At 41.2% G+C, this 12174-nt stretch overlaps 1 protein-coding gene across 1 annotated transcript; it reads right to left on the bottom strand.

Annotated features, from left to right (window-relative positions):
• Positions 1-1693: 1693 nt before the first annotated feature.
• crx (cone-rod homeobox) lies at positions 1694-5548 on the bottom strand. Its single transcript, XM_023417679.1, has 3 exons — positions 5097-5548; positions 3840-3991; positions 1694-3573 (listed from the first exon to the last, which is right to left on the bottom strand). Exons 1-3 carry the CDS (start codon positions 5191-5193, stop codon positions 2935-2937), a joined length of 888 nt encoding a protein of 295 aa, XP_023273447.1. The 5' UTR covers positions 5194-5548; the 3' UTR covers positions 1694-2934.
• Positions 5549-12174: the final 6626 nt, after the last annotated feature.

The raw sequence follows: 12174 nt of genomic DNA, 5'->3' as shown, positions 1-12174 counted from the left end.
AATAGTATTATATATAATAACATAAGACTGACAGAGAGTTGTGAGTACTTTTACTTTTATAGTTTTGCCGATTATACCCCTGTACTGTTCCTGCAGAAAATACTTGAATGCAAGACTTTTATTAGTAAGGAGGTGTTGTTACATTTTGGTGCTGGTACTTCTGTTTAAATAAAGCATCCAAATATTTCTTGCACAGCTGAGTGCAACAATCATTAAATCAGTCATTGAAAAATGCTAAAAGCTGTCAGGAAAACATGAAGAGAGAAAGAGCAGGTTGTCAGGCAGGTATTATAAAGCCTTTGGATAATAATTAGTATACTGTTTATTGTAATTTCTTCAGAGAAGTTTGTTTGAACAACAGCATCAACAATAAAATGTTCACAATTTTAATACATTTAGCACTTTGTTGCTAATGACAGCTAATAGTTTAGAGACTAAAGCTGCTTCATGGGTCAGTCCTGTAGTAGTAAGGGAACTTTCGAGTGTGTTAAATATTTTTTCATCACTTCCCGTACACGTGGAGGAGTCGGTGTACCTGGTGAATGAAAATGTAAAACATCTGTTGCTCTTCTCTGTTACAGCTGCTGGGTTTCTACAGCTTTGAAATAAAATCAAGCTGTTGCTGTTACTGACCTGTAGCTTACTTTTACCCAATGTTTGGGTTTTTTGAAGACATTTCTCTTTTTTCATTTTCAATGATTGTTAGTTCAAGGAAACCAGGAGCGGAATCTTTTTCCTTCTCAGATTGTGCTGTGTTTTTGTTTTTGCTGCGTTCACCTTCCTCAAGGTCTGCTCAGCGCTGTCCATCCCCCATCACATCTGCTCCTCCCCGGGATTACAGCGCAAATGTCTGTCTGAAACTCTCAGTGCTGAGGGAGAAGATTACAAGTGCACTGCACCCTCCAAGAGAGGTTAACCAACCAGGGCACACGGATGCAAGGATTAACCAATCACACCACAGAGAGGGAGGGCAGAGGGATTAAAGCGGGCACAGAGTGGGATTAGGTCAGTGTTGAGTGCAGAAAAATGCTTTGAAATGTCTCTCGGTTCCCGTTTACTCCTTTCAGTGCAGCAGATCTGAAGTTACAATAAAAAACGTTTGGACACGGTGAGATATGATTTACATAGCAACAAAAACAAAACTAGTTTTTCTTTTTATATATATCACAATTACATCAGGAATTTCTCAGGAGTAATTCTTCTTCTTCTTCAAGTCTTTCATATTAATTTAGCTGTTAAGAAGTATTTATATCACTTGTAAAAATGTAATCTGATCAAGACAATCAACACTTTAGGTTAGATTTATTGATGATTTTATGATAACTGAGCTAAAATTACAAATTTACAATTCAACTTATCTTTAAAAACAAAATATGTTGTGGATTCATGAGAGGGCTGTGAAATATATTTGTTGTGTTGGCAGCATTTGTTTGGTAACTGAGAATCAATCCTATCTGACCGTCCTTCCACACAAACTCCCACAACAAACAAAACGAACACACGTCAGCAAAATATTTTCACATATTTGATGTCATAGTTAAGTTTGCGTGGCAGTAATTAGGTCATGTGAGGATTACCAAGTAGTCAGAGGAGTTGGGGAGATTGGTGGAGTGGTGGGGGCGGCTGGGGTGGAAAAATGGGAACCACTGAGCTGATAACATATCTGAGAAACTGAACAATTAATGAAAACAACTGTAGTAAAAAGGCTTTAATGAACTTCATTGTTGTCAGTGATTCAGATGTTATGGATGTTATTCTGGGCCGACGGCCTCACATCCTGAGGAGGTAGAGAGAAGAGATACTGCAGAGTTGGAGAGATGGAGTGAGGAAAGATGGATGGACAAAGATAGAAAAGATGGAGGAGAAGAGCGAGGAGAGAGCCAGGAAAGGTAGGGGAGGAAGAGGCCGAGGTGGGTGAGATGGGTGAGACACAGAGGGAGACAGAGGGGGATAGGGCAATAATCCTAACTAATTCACTTAGGGCATTGCTGAAGGGAGGCTAAGAGGATTGGGACACTCCCAGAATCAGATAAGCTAAAATAACCAAGATGGGCCAGTGAGGGCCATGCAGGCCGTATGACGAACATGACGGCTCGGGTCCAGACATGACCACAACATGGCCACTTTACATCCATTGTGTCCAGTCTTCACACTGACCTCTCCACTGTGGGTCAGTCTGTAACTGCTATGAACCAGCTATCAACTCGCAAACACAAACTAGAATTCATTTCAAAGCACAGAATCTCAATGATTATCACTACACAACAGTGTAAAGAATAAATCACTTTAATAAATCACACAACTAAAACAGAAGATCTAATTTTTTCCATGAACAGATCAGAATGATAACACTAAGGGCTAACACTGTAATATGCAACACAAATGCTCAAAAAGATCTAAACGCAACCAAATTACATATTTAAGTGTAGAATAAAATAATAATAAATAGCTTACAATAAATCAACCCTGAAAGAAGGAGTGACCTACAGGACTTGAAAGCCCCTTCAAATTAAAGCAGTTCTCCTTTCACTATATGGTAATGCAGGTTTAAAACAAAATGAACAAGTGTTGTGTTCATGTGGCTGATGTCAGAAGGAGAGATGGCTCAGTGTGTTTCCAGACGTAGGACTCCAGTCTTCTCCTACAAGCTCTTTAAAGGCGTTTGTTCTCTTAGATAACGTAGCATGAAGAGGACAACAGACATGATGTGCAGTCAGGCAGCACTGTCACTCACAGTCCTCACATCCCCAAAGTCTTTCAAATAAAATGCGTTGCTACAGAGGTCACCTTTAGAAAATAAAACAAAATCTTACAAACATGAAACTGAGAATCAAAGACGACAAGTCCTCCGGCAGAACTGCCTCACACTACCTCACATGGGACTCACTGACACACGACATGTTGACACACATCAACGCCACAATTTCTCACTTTCTAGAGCACCTGGAACTTCCAGGAGTTTTGGTCTTTGTGGTCCAGGCAGTCCATTGTGGTGAAGCCCAGTTTCCAGGCCTGCTGGTCCTTGTAGTCCAGGCAGTCAACAGAGGTGAAGCCCAGGGAGGAGGCTGTGCTGTAGCCCTGTGAGGACAGTGAGGCCGGAGACTGACTTAAGGAGCCCCCCATTGAGGGCACAGTGATCGGGCTGAGAGCGCCCCCGGTGCCTGACAGCTGCGAGTGCATGGGGGACAGGTAGGCACTGCAGTCCAAGCCGGTGAAGTAGGAGGTGGTGCTGGCGTAGCCTTGGGTGTAAGCTGATGGCTGGCCGTAGCTCATGGGGTAAGGTGAGGGCCGCTGCATGCAAGGGGCCGAGGAGGAGGCCAGGGGGTCGGGCAGGGGCGAGATGGCTGGGCTCCAGATGGACACGGCAGTGTTTCCAGCGCTGGAGCTTGGCGCCAGGCTGGGGCCTGACTGGGCAGAGGATGGGCTGTAGGAGCTAGATGGGTTAGGAACAGGATCAGGGGCGCTGGGCTCCTGCACTGGAGAGGCCTTCTTTTTGGGAGGGCGGGGCTTGGACTGGCCACTGCTCTGCTGCTGTTGCTGACGGCACTTGGCGCGACGGTTTTTAAACCAAACCTGGAGATGCAAAGAAAAACATGAAACATGTTAGCATGTTATGTGTCAGGAGATGCAAATAAAAGGACAATTGTGACTTATGTAACTGAAGTGATACTTGACATATGATAGGATAGAATGGAAGAAATACACTGCTGTACTTCCTCTGCTGAATAAGTTTGTTCCCTTGTTGAAGAAGATCTTATCATGTCTAGTTTTACAGTATGTAACCTACAAACACTGAACAATACGGCCTCCATCATGACTGTAGCCTACTTCGCCAGTACCTGCACACGTGACTCAGGCAGGTTGATCTTGAGGGCCACCTCCTCCCTCATGAAGATGTCTGGGTAGCGGGTCTTGGAGAACAGCGCCTCCAGGATGTCCAGCTGTGTCCGCGTGAAGGTTGTGCGTTCCCTACGCTGCTTCCGGGGTGTGGCTGCAAACCCAAAAAGACACAGCGAGGGGATTATTTCACTGGCAGCAACAGGGAGATGACATGATCTATGAGCACAGCTCACAGTGAATGTGGATGATATGTCTCTTATTTTAATAGGGAGTTATTGAAGAGAACATGTTGTTGTTTTCCAGCCGTATGTATGTGAGGATGACCACAAACAAAAATATTGATGAAAACCTCACATTACTTTATAATACAGTGTTATCCTGCCAGCTGCTTCTCACCAAGATGGAGACAAAAATCACTTTCTCATAAAATGATCATAATAGTCACTACATTTTATTCGCCTATAGTTTGTACACACAGAGGCATGATTCTACCTTCTGCCTTCCATGGCACACAGCCCAGTCAAACACCAAGTTGTATTTGTGCAGAACAAGTATAGTGACAAAATGGATGGATTTTGTCACGAGAATTTAGCATTTAGCCAGTCAGTGACTCCATCTACAGTCATATTTATCTGGGTGTCATCATTGTGACAACATTTCAGATCCCTTGAGGGAAAAATTGAAAAACATAAAAAGAAAAAAGAACATGTCAAAGCTCATTCCTGACACTGAAGCGAGGAGGGAGCTCAGATAATCTGCGCTTTAACATCAATGTAGGTTGAATGTATCTGCGTATTAACAAACGTGTCTGTACTAAAAACATCTTCGACAGCAGAGTAATGTGTAAATAAAGAGATACAATTTTCATCACATCATCTCCTATAACGAAACTTACCCTGAAATAGTTTTTTTTGGCTCAAATCAATGTAACAGTCACAATTATATAATAGGTTATATTTTTCCATCTCATCATTATTAACCAACTTTTTTGTTAATCATTACACGGGCTCTCACTAAACAAAGTGATCCTATTCTAACTTATTTTTCGTTTGGTTACAGCATTACGCGTCTGTCTGCGCGTTTTTACGCATCATATAGGATGGATTTTATTCTTTAAAGAACATGGAGACAAATGCGTAAAAGTATAAATCACAAACTAAAAGAAGAACAAACAAATAGGCTATGCATATATACATACATTATATCTGTACAATACAAATGTATATATATATATATATGTACCAGTTTGTACTTACATGGATAAGCGACGGTTGTATGAAGCACATCCATTCCGGGGCCAGGCAAATTTAACCCGTTCATGGTGTAATGGGGTTGCTTTATGTAGGACATCATCCTTACAGCAGGCTTTTAAGTCCTGTCGCTGACTTGTAGGTCGGACACGCAACACAACAGCCGAGGGCCCCTCACAGCTCAGCTGGGGCAACAAGTCGGTGCGTCGGATACACCACCACCCCGCTGCAGAGAGAAGCGGGACTTCACCAGAGAAACCTGAAGTGTTTTTTTCTTTCTTTCTTTTTTTTTAAACTGCACTTTCAGCTCGTTCTCTCTGTCAGCGTAGCAGCAGAGCACAATGCAGCGCGCTGAGCATCCAAACTGCTTCTCCAAGTCGGATATCACACAGTCAAGTCATCACAAAGGTGAAGTGGCCCCCGAGTGCCTTTGCGCCTTGGTGAAGTCGCTCTACTGAGTTTCTTTACCGGCACACGCTGCTAATTAGAGGGAGCAAGTGGCTCCAGCAAAGCCCCTCCCACCCCACACACACACACATACACACACGTACTCGCACACACACGCACACACACACACACACACACACACACACACACACACACCCACACACACGCACACACAAATATCCAAAGCAACAGGCTATATAATGATACAACCCCTATTCACACAAAGTTTCTTATTATATTGTCTGACGTCCCAGATATAAATAATTCCATGTTTTCATGAACAACAAAAATATAATTTACATTATGTGTCTAAAAAATAGTTTTTTGGATGTTGATTTTTTATCCGCCTTATTTTAAGTATTGTAAACCTTCCACAAAACATTTTCGAAATTTCTCAAATAGCTGTTTGAGTAGAGACAACAAAGGCAATAACAAGAATTTCTATTTCACACAAGTGATAAGATTTTTGAAAACAATAATTTCTATTCAGTTCTTATTACGTCCTCAAATCTCTCTCTCCCTTTTTCCTTCCGATGATCAGTTCACCTGCTGCACATCTGCCGTACTTCATACATTCACATGTAATTGACAGATTACATTTATCTCCAAAACAGCTGCATACACACATGCTGCGATCACACACACGTTCACACACATGTTCACACACACACACACACACACACATGCACACAAACACCCAGATGCACAAAACCGACAAAGCTCATTTGATTTATCATAATATGCTTTATCTGAAAAGTAAGTATCTTATCTCCAGATAAAGGGAGGAAAGACAGAGCAATCCTTTCAGTGGTGGAGCAGGAAAGGAGGCTGGAGAGACACACGAAATGGAAATGGATGAGTCTGTCTGTGGACGGGGAAAAAAGAAAGACAAGAAAAAATCAGAAGGTAGAAAATGTGGTGACAGGAAGACTCTAAGGTGCAAGGAGGAAAGGAGAGCGCAACCTGGACAGAGGATTGAGAGTGAGAGCTGCTACACCTGATGAAAACCTACAGCTGGAAGCAGGAATCAGTTTTACATATGGTAAACATGCAGTTCCTGTAGTCCCACTTTGTTTTCCTGGACTACAGTTCTGTCAGAGCTAAGGAGAGACTGAGATACATCCAGGCGTGCAGGGAGCTCTATAAACCTCCACGTTCTGTTGTGCACAGTCTGGCTTGAGATCATGCTCTGACAAACCTTTTAAAACTAATTTAATTGGACAGACTTTAAATCATGACTGATTCAAAATGTGTTCTTGACTTTTTTTATTCTTCTATTATTGAGTTGTATTTAAAATGGACTTTTTCATTGTTTTAAGACAATCTGTTATATTGAAGTATTGCAGTAATATTCAGATGATCATAGGCCAAAATGTGGATTGGGAGGTGGGATCTTTTACAAAATCATGCCAAGGACTGTCTTTTTGTGACTTGTATTTTTCGAATAAAAAAGATCTCACGTGTTGTACAAACACTGTGCACTTGATTTTGACGCTGGTGATTCAATCTTCACCCAACAGTGGAACAGCTCGTCCTGCAGCTGCAACAGTAAATAGGGAAGTAGGGAAGAGGACTGAGCTCACATAATCCCTGCCCGACTGCCCTTCCCCCCCCTTAAAGCTGGACTCATAGAAACACATCCACAATGATGCAAGCAAGTGCTTTATTTTAAGACTGAACAGAGTCAGTGTCCGACTCACTGTGGGATGACAGACGCCTGGAAACTCAGGAAGATGGGAAATAAGAAAGAGAACAAGTGGATGTAAGTCAGGTGGATGGAGGGGGAGGAAGAGAGGAGGGGGAGCAGGTACGCAGAGGCAAGGGACGGGACATAAGAGGGATGGGGGAGGGTGGGGGAGGCTGTGCTCATCGTCCCCACTGACACACTACTGCTGTTAATCCAGATTACAGTGTCTAAAACAGGTCGGCTAAATCTGCAGGCCAGCCAGCAGTACAGAGGCTGCTGTCAACCCCAATCACTCACACACACACACACGCACACACACACACACATGCACACACGCACACACGCACGCACGGACACACACACACACACACACACGTAATAATCTCCTCTGAGCAAACCAGGTGCCACCAGCAGCTCAGTATAGACCGGCACTAACCACCCCACCAACCCCCCTCACAGTCCAGTTAGGATCACCAGTTGAAGCTCCATACTGTCACACTCCACATACACACAAACACACACACACACACACACACACACACACACACACACACACAAACAAGTCTATTACACCAAGCACCATATTCAGTTATATTGTGGTTTTAAGATCAATCTACAGACACAGAGAGAGACTAACAGGCATGACACTGTGTGGTCACTCCTTCATCTTGCTTAGTCATCGTAAAGCCCAATATGACCTTCAGATTTACAGTAACAGCAATATATGTCAAAACAGAAAGAAAGATATAAAGAATGAATGGATAATAATCATAAACATGAAGATTTGGAGAGTCCAGGAAGTCACTGCTCCAGGCCAAGAATTTGCTGGGCAAAAAGCAACTTATAAAGCCATAAATTGTTGTTTTTACACTTTGGTTATGCAAAGATGACAGACATGAGATACAGTGTTAAAAAGTGAACTTTAAATGTGCTGGTCGGTGGATTTTGTTACCTTTGAAGAGAGCCAGGCTAACTGTTTCCATCTGCTTCCAGTCTTTATACTAAACTAGGCTAGCTATCTCCTGGCTCCAGCTTGATATTTAAAGGGACGCTCCACTCAAAATAATTTTATTTAGGCCTATTGTTACTTCAGTGGGGAGAATAGAAAAGATGTTTAGAGGAGATCCGAGAAGATCTTATCTGTAGTCTTCGAAAGAAATTCAATGCCATCTGGATTATTATTTTTTTAAACACAATGAGGAAATGTTGTTTATTATCAAGTCACAAAATGTTAATGTTGAACAAAACATTTTACAAACAGTATGTAACTTCTGCTGCTAGGGGTCTTTCAATCAAAACAATAACAAAAGATGGTGAGAAGTTGGGGATCACAGGAGTTGTTGTCTTCAGCACCATTGCTGTCAGCTTCCACTGGTCTGGAGTCAATTTTTCAGGAGGTTTTTTACCGGCAGCCGAATTATCCACAGAGGTGTCCTCTCCAAAACACACAGACCAGGGAATGAATAAATGGACTGAATAAAGCAGTTTCACATTAAAGATAGGTGTTTCTCCGATGCTGTCCGATGGATAGGATGTCAGGGAGGGGCTGGGAGCTGAGCTGTCTAACATTTGCCTGGCTTTTTTTCTCTGATAATTTAAGATCCAGTCGTCCAATGACTGAAATCCTTCATCTGGTTAAAATACAGATGAAAACAATCAAGATTTTTAAAAGTGTATCTTATAAATGTGACTTAAAACTGGATAAAAAGTACATTTTGATCTTCTATCAGACAACCACAGGCGACCAAATGACACAGATATTACTATGATTAAAATCATGGATTTCCTTCTCTCTGTCCTTCCCTTAAATCCTTCCCTGAGTCTAAAATGAATACGTATGAATATGATTTTGAGTGAGTGTGATGTGCAAACTTGAAGCCTCCGGCGCACAGACACTTAGAACCGACTTAATGACAACATAAAAAGCATCTTGTATCCAGTAATTAAACTTTTGAAATAAACAATAGTTGCATTTTCACAGATTCTGGATTTTTCAATCAACGAGAAGGAGGAGATGTTTTTCCTGAGTTGAGAGTTACCATTTAGCTTGAGGTGGAGTTGTCTGTCAGTATGAGAAGTAAAGAGGTGACCGTGCAAGTGATGATGACAATGACTCAAAAACGCAGTAATCTATCAGAGAGATATCAGAGTTAGTTGGTTTGCCAAAGTCAGTTGGCGACATTCTAAAAAAAAAAAGCAGGAAACAGGACAGAACAGGAACCTGTGTTTAAGTCTGTTACCCTGTTATAGGTGTTTCCCATTTACCTTAACCTGAACCTAACCTAAGCCTAACTCTAACCACTGAGGGAGTGGTCAAGGTTAGGGTAAGGTTGTAGGTCATACGCCACCTATAGGTGTTCGCCTGTGCCACCAGCTGGATGGGTGCCAAAGAGGAGGAAGACATATATTGTAGTTGCTCCCGATCTTCTTTTAAAAGCCTGTCACAGTATCAGTTTCAGGTATATAACAGCAACAGTGAAAGACTGGTTGTTTCAGTGCAAATTAGCAGGTGAACTCACCTCTACAGTGCTGCTGGTAGTTTGGTATTTTGTTAACACTGAGGTTAATTCATGTTTGTCTAAATCCTGTCCAGACCTTCCTGCCAAGAGAGATCCTGTCGGTCTGAAGTCGGCACTGAAAGTTGTATAAGTAAGGAAAAAATAAACAGAATTACAATAAAGATTGTATTATGAAATATGGTCAGTACAGCCATAGGTGAAATAACAACTGCTCATCAGTACAATAATAATAATAATAGTGATAATAACTTTATTTATACATCACCTAGTTACAAAAACATGGATCTAAAACAAGATAAATAATTAAAACAATTACAACAAATACCATCAGTTAAGAAAAAAAAACCAAAGGACAGAAGTGACCTTTAAGAGTTTTCCAGTGTGAGATCCTCAGGGAGTCAGTCGCACAGCTCAGGGGCCTGAACTGCAAAGGCTCCGTCACCTCTAACCACCAATGATATTGTAATGTGGAGGCATCAGAGACGAACAATAACCTGAGATGATCAGGTTATGTTCTATATCATATCCTGGATATGGTTAAACCCAGCATAAACATATCAGGGTTCACTGTGCATGTAAAGATACTAATGGACAGATAATGTTGATGGTGTGGCGCAGAACAGACGTTTTAAAGTTTCATTTGGAATAAAGTGTGATACAATTATAATAATTGACATAAAACATTCTACTGAACAAATCAGACACATCATCAATACATCAACACATCATTCAGCAGGAAAATGATCCTGAACATGCGGCCAAAACAACCAAAGAGGTGGAATATCTCTGACTGGCTGAGTCAGTCACCCGATCTGATTGAGCTGCACTTCACCTGCTGAAGACCAGACTGAAGACAGAGACTCCGCAAAAATGAAGAGCTGCAGGAGGATGCGATGAATGTCAAACTATTCCTTTAAGCCATTTTTAGTTATATTTTTTTCTTATTTGAATTAATTGATGTTTTCTCTCATCCTTTCCAGTCTCATAATATCTTCTTATATCTTCTTGGAGCTTCAGTGTTTTGTCTCTGTGATACAGAGTAAAAAGTTATAACAGTGAAAGTAACCAGGAGATCCATGACCAAAACACTTGGCCTGTTTATGCTAGATAATATATTTTCTTTCTACAAGCTCTATACAAATTTATCAGTCATCATAGTGTCAGATACAACTGCACAACTTTACATTTCTGTGTCATCAGACAACCAAGCCACTGTCTTTGAGGGCTCTTAAACTTAACTTTCATTTTTATTCCATCATGTGTCCATGCTGATACACGCATGTCTCTATTACTGCAGGGCTCCTTATATCAAGCAATTACAAAAGTCTCACGGAAAATTACAGTTAATTTGGGCGAAAAAGAAGAATCACATTACCACAGAGCTCAGGTCACAGCACCATGGCTAACAGAACTTTTTATAAAGTACTACTCCTTTTACTCATATATATATATATCAAATTCACTTCTAATGTATGGATTTAAAAGTTCTGGATTTGCAGGAAAAGAACCCCTGCAGTATGATTACAGATCACATTATTACTGATACATCAGTGTGTAAAAAGCATTTTAATCTTGGTTGAGTTGGAGCTTGTGAGAACTACTATATACAGTTAGCTCCTCTACCAGATGCTGCTCTTTTTTGTAAGGGGTCACAAACCATACTGAAGAAAATGGGTTGTATTCTATAAACTCATAATGTTTCTTTATATAAAATCTTAATCTGTGTGGAAAAAAAAAAAAATCTCCCTCTGGAAGCTGGTGGAGTAAAAGTATAAGGTAGAGCATATATTGCAAAATCCCTGATAAAGTAAAGTAGTCCTTAAGAATAATACTTGAGTAAATATACTTACTGAAATTTAAGACCTACATTCAAAAAATAGGTCATCAAGTATTTTACTTATTGTTATGGTTTATTGTCACTTTGTATTTCTTCTAAGCTAACAGTAGCTAATGTTGTTTTTGTAAAGCACTTTAGCCACTGTACGGCTGCACAACGGCATTAGGTCGTTATTATAGTTATAATATCAGTGACGGGAAGGTCTCAGCAGAGGTGATGACTGATAAATGGAAAACCTGCACAAAGAATACACCTGATTTCACCTCCATATAAAACTACAGCCACAATAAACTTCTTATGAAAGATACCTTTGTGTGTGTGTGTGCGTGTGTGTGTGTGTGTGTGTGTGTGTGTGTGTGTGTGTGTGTGTGTGTGTAATGAGTCAGGAGTTGCAGTGTGAGGTGAGGTGTGTCAGTGTGGAGGATGAGTGATTACAGTGGACAGTAATCCTGCAGATGGATTAGCAGATGGTATTAGGAGAAGTGGGGGTGTAGCACACTGCCACCTCTGAACTGTCACAATATGCAACAGCAGCTCTCAGGGCCTCACCTCCTTCTGTCTCACCCCAGCAACTCACAGTGGACATAGTGACAC

Source organism: Seriola lalandi, unplaced genomic scaffold, assembly GCF_002814215.2.
Source record: "Seriola lalandi dorsalis isolate HSWRI2012SDOR001 ecotype SW California unplaced genomic scaffold, Sedor1 jcf7180002054577, whole genome shotgun sequence".
Taxonomy (NCBI): Eukaryota; Metazoa; Chordata; class Actinopteri; order Carangiformes; family Carangidae; genus Seriola; species Seriola lalandi.
Note: the sequence above shows the minus strand (reverse complement) of the source record. Positions and strands in the feature narration are given on the sequence as shown.

Coding starts and splice junctions, on each gene's coding strand:
- crx (XM_023417679.1), bottom strand. CDS start 5,193: ATGATGTCCTACATAAAGCAACCCCATTACACCATGAACGGGTTAAAT. Junction 3,992..5,096: donor TACAACCGTCGCTTATCCAT/GTAAGTACAAAC, acceptor TTGGGTTTGCAG/CCACACCCCGGAAGCAGCGT. Junction 3,574..3,839: donor TGCCTGAGTCACGTGTGCAG/GTACTGGCGAAG, acceptor TTGCATCTCCAG/GTTTGGTTTAAAAACCGTCG.